Source organism: Oxyura jamaicensis, chromosome Z (assembly GCF_011077185.1).
Source record: "Oxyura jamaicensis isolate SHBP4307 breed ruddy duck chromosome Z, BPBGC_Ojam_1.0, whole genome shotgun sequence".
NCBI lineage: Eukaryota > Metazoa > Chordata > Aves > Anseriformes > Anatidae > Oxyura > Oxyura jamaicensis.
Window position 1 is genome coordinate 67,141,977 of NC_048926.1, and position 16,144 is coordinate 67,158,120.

The 16,144-nt window shown below is 38.9% G+C and overlaps 1 protein-coding gene across 2 annotated transcripts in view; it reads right to left on the reverse strand.

Moving 5' to 3' along the window:
• Window positions 1-12,482: 12,482 nt before the first annotated feature.
• The window catches only part of AP3S1 (adaptor related protein complex 3 subunit sigma 1), a 35,869-nt gene continuing 32,207 nt past the window's right edge, over window positions 12,483-16,144 (reverse strand). Inside the window, exon 6 of one of the 2 annotated variants that reach the window (XM_035309255.1) lies at window positions 12,483-13,797. In XM_035309255.1, coding sequence (XP_035165146.1) covers window positions 13,669-13,797 — 129 coding nt within the window. In that variant the 3' untranslated portion in view covers window positions 12,483-13,668. The remainder of the gene's footprint in view (window positions 13,798-16,144) is intronic. The other variant, XM_035309256.1, reaches the window with a different exon arrangement.

Below are 16,144 nucleotides of genomic sequence, written 5' to 3' on the forward strand. Positions count from 1 at the left end.
AAAAAAAAAAAAAAAAAAAAAAAAAAAAAAAAAAAAAAAAAAGAGTCACAAAGCTATTTATGAACCTAGGCTTATGGCTACAGTAGTTAGTGTTCAAATGCCTCTTAAACTTGGCTTTTTAAAATGTGACTTTCTTGTCTTTACACACTCAGCCATATTTTGAACCACTTAGGAATGTTATGATTTGTGGTTTGATATGGCCTGTGGTTTCAAAATGATGCTGAGCTTGTTGTTATTGAGGTAACTCTGGAGAAACAGTCATATTTGTTTAGATCACTCTTTGCCAGTCTTAGCTAATCTTTGCACACTTTGCAGGAGTTTATGCAGACTGTAACATCCAAGAGGCTTCCAGAATTGCAGAGGTCCCAAAAGAAAACAAAAGAGTACAAAAATGCATGGAGCAACACTGGCACATTTGGTCACAGCATCCAGTCCCTCATCCTACTTGCAAGACTTTTTATGAAATTTGCATAACCCTTTGGCCCCATTAACTAAATACTGTTAACATAGTTAAATAAAGTTACTTTAGCTTCACAGCGAGACCAGCTTCCAGTTTCCCTTATTCCATCTCAACCCTATGCACTGCAGTGCAAGGGCTCCAAGGGAACTGGGTTGATCAGTTCTGCTCTAACACCCAGAAACACAAATTGCAGGTTTGTTGTCCTCTTTCTGAATGTACAGCTACACTGACTGGTGGCTCCCGCTGATTCTGCACGGAGTCCCAGATGGTTGGCACTGCTGGGAAGTTCAGCTCTGTATTTTATAAAAACTAGCCTGATTTTTTTTTGGGAACCCACATTCTCCACGGTCAGTGCTCTGGTCTCCAAGTTTCCTGATCCCAAAACTTCTGGTTACCAAAGACAAAGGAAGACAAATCTGCAGATGACATAACCAGCAAAGTCAATAAGTCTCATTTGCAACCCCTCCCTACAACCTTCATAAACTAAATGAGGTCAGAGGGATAAAGAGAATAATATAAAGATATAAAGCCTTACGTAAAGAAATAATGGTATCTACAAACACAGGCAGCTTTCTCCCTGTATAATATTAACTGCCACCTGAAATTAAGAATCTTTATCTTTTTAAAGTATTAAATGTTTGTTCTTGCATTGTATAGCAAATAAAAAATGCTCCACTTGTATTATTTTGAGATGTTACATATTGAAACAATAATCTCTTACAGTAGTTTTAATACACGATTAGATGAATGTGTTGGATGTTGTACATTTTCAACTGCAGAAAAAGCATGCAAATTCAGTAAAGGTCAAATTTCTTGTGGTTGAACCCATCAAGTAAATACAGAACATGTTTTGTTTGTTTGGATTTTGGGGGAACAAGCTGTTTTTATGGTGGTGTAGTCATATTACGCTAAACCAAGCACTGTAATGTATTGCATTTCAAAATCACATAATTATAAAAATAGGGAATGTACTGACATCCAACATAATCAATCTTAATCATAAAAATTGGGAACAATTCTGAAAAGTGAAAAGTTGAAAGAAAAAAAAAAAAAAGCACCTTTATTTTCTAAATGATAACATACAGAGAAGGAGAAAAACCTGCACTGCACGCTGATGTGAACCTTCATCTCACTAGGATCTAATAGCGAAAATTTGACTTTCTAATATAATTGTGATGTGGACTGGTTATTTGGAATGGCTATATTTAAATACCCCATCTTGCTACACCCTACTAGCCTCCTCATAATCCAGAACCTCATGATACATTATTTTACCTTAATTCCTATACCTTTGTTACAGTAACTGAATACACTGTAAAAATAAAGATGGTACATTACCCTTATTGAATATGACTGGGCAGGTATTTCATAAGTTTTACTAGTAAAATTAAAGAATATTGTATATTAAGACTATTACAGTTCAGAAAGGGTTAGTAGGAATGCCTGGAAAGTGTTCTAACTTTGAAAATTATCCTTGCTCCATGTAGGGAAAAAAACAAATCCTTCAAGACTTCCTGCAAAGAAACTGAGGACAAGAGACTCAGCAGACAATCACATTACCCATGTGGAAAGCTCCACTGACAGGGCAGGATTTTGACTCCTGGGTCTGCCTCAAGCCAGCTGAATGTCATTTTCATGAGGATATGGACACCACAACATGGCTCTTTCTGTCTGGCTCTTGCTTGACTCAGCACAGCCTGTACAGCTACACTGCAGTACTTCTGAGATGTAAGAAACTCATGGAACAACTATTTCACTGCAGGGCATCAGCACTCCTTGTAGGGGTGCTGCTTTGGGAGCTTCTTTGGTTTTAAGCAAAAATTGCATGTGAGCACCCTTGGTAAAAGTCCTGTCAACTCTGAGTCGCTCATTAGCAGCTGTGATGGCAGCTAATCACCATTGTCCAAAATGCTTTTGTTACAAAATTCCTAACCTGCTGAATTGATGCCTCACTCCCAAGATAAACAAGCTGCTCTGTATTGATTTATGAGTGGTTGCATTTGGGAATTAATGTGTGGTAGGGAATTATGAAATTTTTAAGTAAACAATTATGGTGAGTGTGAAAATGCTAGCCTCTGCTTGTGATCCACGGAAACACGGGATGTACCTCGATATTCCTAAAGGAGGAGTAAGTTAAGCTCATTAGTTTTAGGGAGACAAGTAAACACAGTGTGTTTCTAATTATATTAGTGAGTCACAGTAGAGTACAAATTAATACCATACTTTTGTGTGCCTGAAGTCTGTCAGCTTCTTTATTTGAAAGCAGTGGAATGACAGAGCCAACCTCACATAAACGCTGAGCAGGACTTCAACATGGTGTGAAAGCTCCAGAAGAAAAGCTTTGTACTCTTCCCCATCCCTTTCCCCATGCACAGTCAATCCCTAAGGAGCATTTGACCGTTATCACCCCCAGGACTGCTCAGGTCACAATTCCTAATGTCCTTTATACAGAGATATTTACACCGTGACCACATACACTCCACACAAGAAGTAACGTTGCCCGCAGATGTGGGGATGGCAACCTCTTTGCTGCTTGTGCCAAGTGGTACAAATGCTATGTGCTGCAGCTTAAAAAGTGTACTGCTACATCTTCAGATATGAACACTTCCCAGTCACAACTACTCAGACTTCCTGAAGTTCAAAAGCACTTGAAAAATCTGATTTTTTGGGGCTATCCCATAACAAACGGGATAGAAAAGTGAACACATTCAAACAAAAACCCAAGTATCAAAACAAGGATTACAGTCTTATGAATCAATGATTTGTGGGATATTACTGCTCTTACTTCTTGGTTGTGGGTGTATATTTTTTCATATTAGAAGTGCATTTTAAAGAAGTTACCGCACTGTAACTGCAAATTTCCAAGCCCTTAACTTCTGAAAGACTCATTAAGAAAACACAGGAAATAAAACAGAAATTACATAAATCAGAAGTTGCATGGGGGTATCTTGGTATTTTTCTGATTTTGTGTTTTAAACTACAGAGATGCCAGGATAACTGGAGTTTAATTATTAAAGTTATGACTATTCGTCAATTGCCGTGTAAGGGCAGACCATGTGTGACAGTCATCTTGGCAAAAGTACCCTGTAAGTAAGGCTGTGGTTTATCCATCTTGGACAAAGTACCTTTACATGGTTAGTAAAGGAGTTTAGAGTAACAGTAAGAGAAAAGTTTTTACATTTTCATCTGTCTCCTGAGCCCATTCCTGCTTAGTAGCTAAGACATTATACAAGTTAACAAATTTCCAGGAGATCTCTGATCCCACTTTCTCCCGCAGGCATCAGCAGTAACCCCCAGATTCCTTCCTTGAGTCACATTCCTCTCTCTGCTAGTCCCTCCACCCAAACAAGTCCATAATCAGAAAGGCACATCCCTCAAGCATAACATGCAATACCATTTAACTGTAAGATTGTACCAAAACAATATGCTAATAAAAACAACACAACTTCAGTGCATTGAGTCCAAGACCCAAAAAGTTTTATAGCCTTCATTTGGACCTGTGTACTTTGGCAAATGCACTAGCATAAGTCATGCAAATTCTCTAGCATGAATAAAACTGATTTTATTCCGGAGCAATTACTGTGTTCACAAACTAGAGTAAGTGTGGTTTTGTGATTAAGATTTCATTTATGGTGGAAAATTCTCTCCACCTGGAGAAGATATTCCAGAGCAGTCTGAAAACTTCTCCCATAGTCTTCCCCGGTGGCTTGATAGGACCCATATTGCTTATCCAGTCAAGCAGCTCCAGCAAAGTCACAGCCCTTCCCAATTTTCTCATCTGGAAGTCCTGCAGCAAACTTCACCTTGTGTGGACGAGCCTCCCAGCAGAATGCTGATTCTCACCCTCCCTTCCCACATTCATGAGACGCCTTTCTGTTTTTTCTTCAGGTGTTTCTTCATATGCCTTCTGCGTGCTTGTCCTTCCCATGACTTCCTCCTCCACCTCCCTCTCTCAGATTCTGCTTTTTCCAAACTCTCCTCAACTCCCATTCTCTCCAGGAAACTCCACTTTTCAGTTTCCACTCCCCTCCCAAAGTTTTCTATTACTTTCATTCAAATACATTAATATTACTGAATTTGTCAAAAATGGACTCTTGCCTATTCTGTGTGGCTACACCCAAATCCATCTTCTTTCTCTGAACAGCTCTCATATTTTCTTCTCTCTTCCTACCACCATCGCCTTTTTGGACTGGCTTCATGCTGAAACTGTGTGTGCTAAACAAGCCTTACTGTTTGGGCATGAGCCAGCGAAGCTCCCAAACCTTTGGCACGACATTTAAGTGAAATAAAAAGACCAAGTGGAAAGCCACTAGCAGCACATCTTCTGGTGATGGACTGCCTTTCTTTTCTTTGCTGGTCTGCTGTTCTCTCTGGCTTGCAACATGCCACATTCAGCCTCCCACTGCTGTCTGGGGACAGCTCTGCCTTTGTCATCCTCAGCGGGGCAGACCTGCAGCCCAAAGCCTCTGTAAGGCTGTCAGTGCTGTGGGGCCACACACGGCCCCCATCCAAACTGGAAGGAAAGGGGAAGGAAGGGTAACTGTATGGCCGAACCCTAAGAAACAGCACATACGTGCTGCACATTGCAGGGCTCATTGGAGGCAACAGTCACCTTAGTCCTTCTAATACATCTGTGTTTGGGTCTAATGGTGCCAACTCCAGCTAACGGAGAAAAAACCCCACAGAATGAGCCCAGGAGGAGGCAAGCATTTTACCTTTTTGAAAACTGTTATAGCCATTCCCATCTCCCTGACTGACTGTAGGCCTTTCAAATGGAGCATATACCCTGCTGACTGCATGTTTGGTTTTGTCATGTTTGCAGTAAAAGCTTGCCCATCAACAGCTCAATCTTCCCGACACCTCTCTAGCTCTTCTGGTCCATTTGATACTCAGTTACTGTCTCAATATTTCAAACGCTTCCCAGCTGCCACTCTTCTTGAAGATCAGCCCCTTTATTTCTGTTAACACATTATTGATACTTTCAATTTCATTGCTAAGAACTGTACGTTGGGAAAGGCCAGAGGGAATTGCTAAATACATCTCTAAAGTATTTTAAAAATATATATATATTTTTACCTTTGTTTTCAACCAAGAGACTTTGTGTTACTTATATGCTTTTATATTTCAGTTCTTAGAAATCTGATTAATGTCTAAAACCTTAAAAAAATGGATATCAAACAAACTTACTGACTTTGGAATACTGTTCATACTTTTGGTAGACAGGAGAGAAATTTGCTCACAAAGTAAACATCATTTGGGCATCTCAGTCTCCTGGCACTGAAATTAACACACTTGCTGAAGTAATGCAACCCTCCTCTCCTTTCAGCCTGCCATTTCCTTAACCGGCTGTACTGCTAGGAAGGGGCTAAGGAACTCACCTGTTACTACTATGTACCTGGAATATCCACCCCACCAGCTGCCCTATTAGCTCTTTTTTGCCAAATTGCACACAAACATGGTGTAAGTATTTTCTTACGTTTGAGAACACTTTACATATTGCACAGCACTTGCTAAAAACCAGTAAGATTTCTCTCTTATTCAAATCCTTTTTTTTTTTTTTTTTTTTTTTTTCTGTCTTTCTCTGCTTCCTCATCACTCACGCCAACTTTAGACAAAGGAAATGTTTGTCAGAGAGGCAAAAATAGACCAACCAACAGTTTTCTGACCAACAGTCAGAAAAAAACATACACATTTAGAAGCTGTTTAAAGCTTGCTGCTTTTGTCCTTACCTGAAAAAAGATATTTTGTTTGTTTGGTTTTGTTTGTTTTGTTTTTGTTTTGTTTTTGCACAGGTTTGTTCTTTTATATAGATATACATATAGATACACGTATTTCAGTGAATCTAATAAATTACTTCACAGCTCTGTCACACTTTCATCCATAAACTATAAAATAACCTGCTTAGCTGCTGCTTCTTTTACAACCTTCCTTACGCTCCATCTCCCTTCTAGCTTTTCTTTTCCTTTTTCTAGGCAGTATTATTCCAAAGCTGCTTTCCAAACTACCAGTTTCTTTTCACCCCAGCTCTCACCTGAATATTTTCCTGGGGGAAGCCTAACGGAGACGTAGCAGGAAGCCCTTCATCACTCATGCTTATGAAAGAATAGGTTTAAAATATGACTTCATGCATCATGCACAGCCCCTTTCAGTTACAACCCTACTACCTTCTCTTCTCTTATCCTACTAGCAGTCTCCTTACACTCGTAGATACACGTATTTTAGTAAATTGTAACCCAACTAATTAAAAAAATAATGTAGTGGAATTAAGCTACTAAAACGTACAATAACTGATTCCTACAGACTGAAACTTTGAGGGACAAGGGGCCTCACATAATGGGGTAATACTTACACACTTCTGGTGTTTGTTGCACTGATGCCAGGAAGAAAATGAAGAGCACTACCCATTTACCTTGCTACACATTTCCTGGATGACTCTAAACTGTGAAAGGCAATTCCTACCTGCTGTCTCATCTTGGTCCTGAAGACTGTCTCAGAGACAGCACCGCACACTGGAGAGCTGCAGTTCAGGCTGTTCTGATGGCCCCATATCACGTAGAAGAGCTCTAACACCCCATGGGGCTTCCTCAGACAACCAGTCCTATACTAGAAATTTGCATTACCCTCTATCAAGAGGCTCTCTTACTTACTTTACCCCTCCTCTGTCTGTACCACAACTCCAGCTTGCAAGTCTATATATGGGCTTGTCCCTAGCCAGTGTCTATCTGCTGTGGTGTGGTGCAAGTAGGGGAAACCCAAAACAGAGTGCAAACATCTATATTATTTCTGTACAGTGACACACTCTGGGCATTCCCAGGGCAGTCACACATTGCCTGAGTGCACAACACCTCACAGAGAGACGGCAGCCCAGATACTTCTGAGCTTTGCCAGGGGTATCTGTGAAGATATCTGTCCTGAAGAGACATGGAAGAACGACAGGTAGCCAGCCCTCTCTGGGAAGCAGACTGCTCAGACAGACTAGTCCATGACACTTGAGATTTCAGGGAATCTCGGGAAGGAACAGAACCATGAGGTCTGTCCTGCTGTGGCCCATTTTTTGCCCTATCATGAAAAACAGCCCCTCACTTGTGAATGGGATGGCTGCTTGGGTCTTGAAAGATCTTTGCTGTTTTTACACACCTCAGCAGAATAAATTATTGTGAAGACTAGTTTGAGTAGAGTTCACTCCAGTTTTGCTTCTCTGTATGCACCCTTTCAGACAGCTTGCTCAGATTTGTTGGGATGGGTCTTTGGTGGAGAAGGTAGAGAGATGTGCGTGCCGTAACAGGGCTACAAGAAAAGCAGAATTTTCTCTGATGCACACACGGAGTACTGCACATGCAGGTACCCTACAAACTGCTGAAGCTGTGAAATTTGCTCTGAAATTCAGCAGGCAGAGCAGCAACTCTGCTGGCTGAACACTGACAATCATATCAGAACAGTCTGTGGATTGGACTGTGAAAGCCAAAACGAAATGGGGAGACCATACACTAGGCCACCTAAGCAGCTCACAGTCATCATCACAGGCCTGATTTTAGCTCCAGGTCCGGTGATACATTTTTTATAGTCCCGCTCAGATAGAATCCAGAGAAGGATTTTCCCCATCCTTGGTCCAGTCCTACTGGCAAGCCAGGTGCAGAGCCGGACCACAAAGGGGCATTGGGAGCTTACCCATGCTGCTGAGTTTCAGAAGAGCCAAGCTGGGCAAGTAAGCAGTGGAGCATGGCACTTGGGCACTTGTTGCCCTGCTTCATGGGGTGCATAATGGATCAACTCAGATAGCCCTAGCACTCCAGGCACAGGCACAGAGGTTCCTCCCAAGCTGGGCCACAAGGTCACAACACTCCCTGTGCACACAAGGCCTAAATGAATAACAAGAAAACTGACAGCCGATGTGACAGCCAAGTGCGTGCCTTCACATTTCTACCCACAGAATGGAAGGTGGTCATTACCTTTTCGCTTGAGGAGTATTTGGGGTTAAACGACAAACATCAAAAACTGCACAGTACTCAAGTATTCATGAACAGGACAGATCATTCCCCTAAATGATGAGATGATTTAAAATGAAGAGGGATTTACAATTTCTATTATGATAATTATAAGTAACAAAAGATAGTATCTTTTATGAAATTAACTGTTCACCGTTTGTTGCTTTTGGCAGTTCTTTGGTGCTTTCCTTGTTCTTGGTACAATTGTAAGTGCTCTGTACAGAAGTCGAGAAAAACATTTTGTGCAAGATTTAGGCTGTTTTTCTTTAACAATTATAGACAGACAATTATTTGATTTCTGACATTTTAATTTCCAGTTCCTTCAGTATTTTATGTCCTGCATATGCTAGAATACAGTATCAATGAGCTTTTTTATTAGGTAACTTTTAGAACAAGCTCCCATTCAGCTGTCAGAGTAGGCACAAGTAAAGCTGAGGATTAATTTCAGCATTTTTTTGAATGTGCTACTAGAAAAAGAAGGTCAAATGTGCTCACAGGAAGGCAGAGCGAACTCAAGTTTCCAGCTTGAACCTGTTTCTCTCTTTACACGAGTGACCCTTTCCTCCACCCATTCTTGTCAGGAAGAATAAATCAGAGGAGCAACATCTGCTTAAGAGGAGGAATTTTCTATACACTTTCAATGTTGTAAAATATTCCCTCATCCCAAAACATACTCAAGACAGTGACTTCAGGGAGAAGAGGGGAGTACATTTAACACAGTACCTGTACCATCTGTGCCACTGCAGGCAGCATTCTCAGCTGATTCCAACATAACACTCCTCCTCTGGGGAAAAAAGTCAAAAGGTTTGCCAGCAGTACTTTATGTCCCTGCCTCACTGGGAAAACTAGTTTCACTGTTCCAAGTTTACTGGGAACACCCGCTCACTTGATGGTACTTGTATCCTCTCTGCCCTTTCTCCATTTATTTAGAAGGATCCATCTTGCAAGAAGGAAGGAAAATAGTATCTCTGCTCCGTAGGGGCCTTAACACAAAGTCTTTGGCTTTTGAAAGGAAAATGCTTTCATATCATTTCCTCTAAATACTTGAGATGTAGTCTGCACATTTTGGGAGGGAATTCTTCACTCAAAGGATGGTGAGGCCCTGGCACAGGTTGCCCAGAGAAGCTGTGGATGTCCCATCCTTGAAGGTGTTCAAGGCCAGGCTGGATGGGGCTTTGGGCAACCTGGTCTGGTGGGAGGTGTCCCTGCCCAGGTCAGGGGGGTGGAACTGGGTGGTCTTCAAGGTCCCTTCCAACCCAAGCCATTCTATGGCTCTGTGATTCTAGCCCAGAAAGGAATTTTCCTTTCCAAAAACAAACAAACAAACAATTGTCACAGCTAGCACTTACTCTTACCATCTAGTCAAGTTTAATCTTCTTCCCATTACTATATTTTACAATAACTATCTCTGAACACATAACAAAAGAACGATCAGCCGTGGTTTGGAGACAAGCAACCCAAGCAGCCTCAAACTTGCTGAAGGCACTTCCCCCTGCATCCCCAGAACACAAACAGATGTGGAACATGCCGACCTTGTAGAATACTGAGGCCTGTGATACAGGGAATTTTGGATAATGAAAAAAGAGGAGGTGTGGGGAAAGGCAGGAAAATAGATTAGTTAAAGCTGAATGCTTTAATATTCATTTGTATTAATGTTACAATCTTCTTAAAATTATCTCTGTGCATGACTTACGAGGGCTACCAAAACGTAGCACAAATAATATTTATTACAGTTCAGTTGCTATGACTGTAAGAAAATGCTTCTCCCCAAAACCCACCACTTGCATTAAAAATTTTACTAGCAGAGAAAAACACAACTGAGTATGAAGGAAAATCCAAAATGAGAAACCAACACATGAGGAGGTGTTGTCTCAGATAACACTAGGACCAAACAGTCTCAGCTACTGTTTAATAATGTTTCACCAGTCCTAAATGCCCATTTAGAATAAATGACTTTCGAGTATTAATTTAAACATGCTGGCACCCCGATGAACTTAAAAGGCAGTCCTCTGGAGTGGAGTATTGCCAATCAGTCACCTGGCTTCAGCAGCTAAGGGATTACTCAAGATGACCTCTTCTCCTTCTGAACAATAGCTAGTGCAAAAGACTGATTTAAAACTTACTAAGATCCCACCCCTCCCCTCCCCTTCCCTTTCTCCTTTCCTTTCCTTTCCTTTCTCCCTTCCTTTCCCTTTTTGTAGTTACAAAAGCATTTTTTTTTAATTTATATTTAGAGCACATTTACTTTGCCAGCTTACTTCCATTTTAAATCCCAAGCAACATTTAAGAGGACACACTAGGAAAAAGAATTCAAGAAGCACAGAAAACCTTTGATTACCTGCAACATAAGGCAAGACCTAGATCAAAAACAACAATGAAATTCTCACCATTCCTGTCAATCAAGCATCCCATCTTCCCATGACTGGTTTTATTTTAATGCCTGGCAGAGTCAAGTGACATGGTAGGAGGGTAACATCCCCCCTGGCAAACTAATGACACTCCTCTAGCAGAGGAGTGGAAATTAGCTTCAGCTGTGCTGACAAAGTCCATGTTATCACGTCATCTTTTAAGACAAAACTATTACCATTCAGGCTTTCTGCAGTGTACCTCTTTTGTTCGTGAGAAAGATAACTTCTCTTTGAAAGGAATGCAATTCTAATGTTGAAAAACAAGAATTTCTTCCCATCCAAGGATTTTTGACTAAGGGAGTTCCAGTTGTGGCTTTTAGCCACATCCTTCCATTAAATATTTGCTAGCCAGTCACAAACAGAGAAGCTTCTTGAAGTACGTTTATAGAAAAGCTGTCCAGAGAAGAATAGCCTCCTGCAGAAGCCACATTTTCAGGTAGGACAGAGGTGGTATAAATAACAATACTCAAAGCTAAAAAAAAAAAAGCTTTAAAAAAGACACAGTCACATAATTGCTAATAGCTAAGTTCTAGTTCACTGTAATAATTCGTTAATAGCTAGGCTTGAGAGTTGAGAAATTCAGCTGAAATATACTTCATGTCAAGATGCATCTCAGACATATTTTCCCTGAAGATTTAGAAAAATGTTTGATTCAAACACGACCTGAAAAGACTTCATTGTAGGGAATGATTTTTTTTTTAACTACGTGAACTTACAAGTCTGAAAATGAGCTTGAAGGAAAAAAAGTAAGACAAGAAATGGAGGACTTGAAAGAATTTCTGAAATTATGAACTCTTTCACAAATAGCAAGAAGAACTATCTGTAGATCGGAGTAGCAAATGTTTCAAATTTTCCTATTTATTCCACAACAGCAGCACTAACTAATCCCTCAGAAGGGAACAATGTGGAAAATTTTCAACATCTTTACTTTGATTGTCACATGCTCTATGCATTAAGCAGAAAAACAAAAGTTGGCAAAAGCAGGTGAAGCTCTAACAGTTCCAGATTTGTTTTAGCTACGCTGTGTAACTTGGGAATACTAAAGATAATCTACATCATATAAAAAATGCTGCATGTTTCATTCTCTTTTTTTAAACCGGAAATGACAAAGTGTCAGTTTTCTACTTAACTCCCCCCTCTGAAATTTACAGAGACCTCAAAACTAAGAAGGTTAACTTGGAAGAATTAAAGAGGGATGGAGAGGGCAATTCTTCTTTCAAATGCACTTATGAAATAGCAAGTTCCTTGATGCCTATTAAATGTCGTAAGAACAATACAAATTAAGTTCCTTTATTTTGTTAAAAAACACATCTAAATTCCCCAGATTGGATCAGATTTTATACTTCAAAATTAATGTCTCTCTTTTTCCCCTCTCACATACGCTCTCAAAAAGCATCAATAGTAATTACAAATGATCAAGCTGAGAATGCGATGTGATCCCACATTTATCTTATGGGTTATGTCTAACATTCAACTCAAAGGAATGCTTCACTTACATAACATGCAACTTTCTAAAGTAATATAGTCAGACTAGCCGGGCAATGTGTTGTCCTTGACGCAATATTATTGTCTTTTCATATATTTACAATTCCATACATGTTTTTGGAGAAGAAAAATTTACAGCCATTCTTAAATATGCGAATGATGATTTTATTATTTGAAGAGTTTTTATCATTTGAGGAGTTTTGTACATCACACAGAGCTTAAGAGCATGACTATAAAAATTAATCACTATCCTCCTTTATTTTTTTTAAATCACAGAAAAGCTGAAGAGCTGAGCAACTTACACAGACGTGATAGTACTTAGATTTTCTGAGGTCTTGACAATACTAAGAAGGTCATAAATCTCCAAGCAGAGAACTGCAAATTCACCAGACACAGAGGCCCTATTAAAGTATCCTTTTAAGTATCTTTGCAGAGTCCTCTTCCTTCTCACATTACTTGATACATTTACAGTTCTGAGCTGCCCAATCATTTCAGCCCATTCTGTGCTTTCCCACAACACACACAGGCAACAGCAGAAACCCTTCTGAATCCCTTTTTCCCCCCAGAGTCAGACCATCAGAAAAAGTCTATCAGATTGTGTAAGGATCTTCTCAACATCTATATGTAAACAAAAGTCATCAGACCTTCAGTAAAGGCAGTATTTCCTTCAGGATAGCAATGAACAGCATTTGTGAGAAATGTTAAGAGCCAGTATGTTCAATACAACACTCCAGTGTAATACCTTCAGAGATTAATATACAACATTAATGCTTGCTGCAACAGTATTTACATGTAGTCAACAGGCTCAATGAATAGGAAATAAAAGTGATTTATTGTAATGAGTAGATAGCAGACAAACAGGTATTTAGAAGTCCAGTTTGTTATGATTTTATTTAAACAAAACAAAGGTTTAATGTTTTCATGCAATATTTGCACTTAAATAATCATGACAAAGAGCAGAAGTAGTTAAGGAATGCACTAATTATAGACCTTAGTGAACATACAAAAAAACTCAGCATTATAGGTTATACAAAGTAAAGAACATCTTAAATACTTTCCCAAAATACTGCAGCAGCCGAGACACAGTGATATGCCTTACAAGGGCGTAGGAATGTAATTTAGAAATCACGCGGGAACTACCCATTTCCTTTAATTTCACAAACAAGACAAAAGCAATATTCAACTCCACACAATGATTTTTCAAATAATGTCTATACAGTACCTTGAGTTTTATCCAAATAGTAAAAGTTAGACATGTTGTTTATTCAGTAAACAATTATGTGGTAAACCTCTTTTACATTTTTCCTTGGTTTTACCTGGAGTAGCCATGTTATTTAAAAGTGGGCAGGTTTGGCACTTTTATACTGATGTCGCCAATATTAATATTTCTTGGGATCTCTGGCAGATTCATATTCTTTACAGCTGAAACAGCCCGGGCTGGAGCTCCTGCTAAACCAGCCTGTGTACAAAGCGAGGAAAAATGTAAGTCAGGCAAAGTTGGTTACAGAAAGATTCAATAGCAGTATACACAGACAACTAACTTTCCCAGTATCTCCATGGTTTTACACAATTAGAAAGACCAGATGGTAATTGTGTTTGGAATGAAATGGGTTATTTGGAAATATTAAACCAGAAAGAGAAAACAGTTCACACGTTCCTTTTTATATGGTAAAACATGTAATGTCAACTTGATGGAAAAGTATGCAGAGAGGAATAAGAGGCTCATCCACGTTTGTGCAATATGCAGGTTATTGAAGAGACAATGTCAAGGTACTTAAGTGCAACGTGCTGTCTTTGTCTCTCGCCTATTCTAAGAGTTCATATGGTTCAGAGTTGACCAATATTGGTTACAGGTTCAGAATATGTAACCTCAAAATAGCAAGTTACTGAAAGCCAGTTGAACCATATTACATATCAAAGTGCAAACAAATATGAGGTAATTCAAGGTGGCTTAGCCTGAAATGAAAAGGGTGAAAACCTTGCATTTGTGAGTGATAAAGAGCATGTAGAAAGACCATTTCTATAGACCAAATGATGTAATCTGTTACCCCTGCTATCTAAATATTTGCTAACATATCTGCAGCCTTTAGGCACATGGGAACATTATATAATCTGATTATGCCAAATTAAATACTATACTACCTACTTTGTAATAAAATCCTATGCTGCAGTTTCTCAATTTAAAGCCATAGTTCTACTGTATAAAAATACAAATTTAGCAATATAGAAGTAAGTTTGTTACTGACTTCCGTTCAGTTCTGCCTTTTAGATAAACGTCTGTGCAGTTTACACACTAGAGCTTGTAACTGAAGTACTAGGAAAGATGATTTGCAACTTGTAAGTCTGAAGACATACAGAACATGATCATTCCCAACTGCTTCTGAAGAACAGCTTTCAAAACTTCCTTAGTTTAAGGACTGTTAAAGACCAATAACTGTTATTGTATTTGATACTGTATGGAAAAAGTAGCACTCATTATCAATATGGAATTGTTTCTCCTACAAGTCCAAATTCACTAAGTATACTTAGAACTAGTTGTGTGGCTTTATTTCAGACTTGTCACTGAAGTGCAAAAATCTTTTTTGTTGTTGCTAAAAAAAATATTTTTTAAAAAAAAAAACATTAAAGCCTGTAAGATTTTTAAAACAAAGCTATCAGTTGCAGAAATTCCGTGAATAGGTAGAGAAAAAAAGAAGAAAAAAGGAGTTTTCTTTTTTGTTTTAAAAGTAGGCTTAAAAATATTTGCAAAAGATAAAAAACACAATGAAGTGAAGTGATCTTCAGAACTTCTATGCTTTTACACTGGTATCTTACAGGCCCTGTAAAAAAGGGGAGATCTACAAGAAACAAAGCAACATGCTAAGAACTGTTAAAAAAAAAAATACACTAAACCTGTAGAAATGGAAGGTTCCATTAAGCGTGGTTTTACTTATGGGAGTCAAAGACTGAAGAAATCAGTGCACTTGTACATAAAATAATTCTGAGCAAGAAATACAGCATTTCAAAATGAGAAAACCTCTGGAAAAAGTTTATGTCATATTTAATTATTAATTAGTGTTTGTAGATTACTGCTTTTAGTATAACCTTTTCATATTCTCAATTTTCGCTGAAATTCATTGTAATTACAGTATATATTTAGACAGAGGAGAACATTTTCATTCTGACATGTCCACCTGCACTAATGCACAAAAGGAGGTGGACACCTCATACACTCCTCAGAGAACAACTCTACTTTTTGAAGGCTATGCAAAACTACTGTTCCTTTTTACTACTCTCTTAATAAAGAAACAAATGTACAGTCAAATTAACATAAGGTTTCCACCTTAAATCCTACCTACAATTCTGCTCTAGATATGTATATAGTCCTTTCTCCCCTCCAAGAAGATAAGCCATAGTCAAAATAAAACCTATTAAAGTTTCTGACTTTGAGCTAACCCATTTATCTTATGTGGAAAGGCTAAAGCATCATAAATCCCTAGATGTTAGCCACAGGAGAATTTCTGGTACGAGGAACAGAGACCAGAAAGCTGTGAGTCATCTGTTAAAAAATCCCACGTGCCGAAGACTCCTATGTGATACACACTAAAGTTGTGAAAAGCAGGTGGGGGTAGAGCAGAAAGCTCCAGAAATCTTCAATCTCTTAATGCAACCAAGTAATTTGCTCTTGCTTTCACCCCTCACATGATCCAAATTATCAATTCTCAGCTGTATGGCTAACTACAACTAAAAATGTGGAAAAAAAATAATTTTAAAGCCTCTTTTTCCTTGGTTTCCCTTCACCAAGTGTTATGCACTTCTGAGGCCAT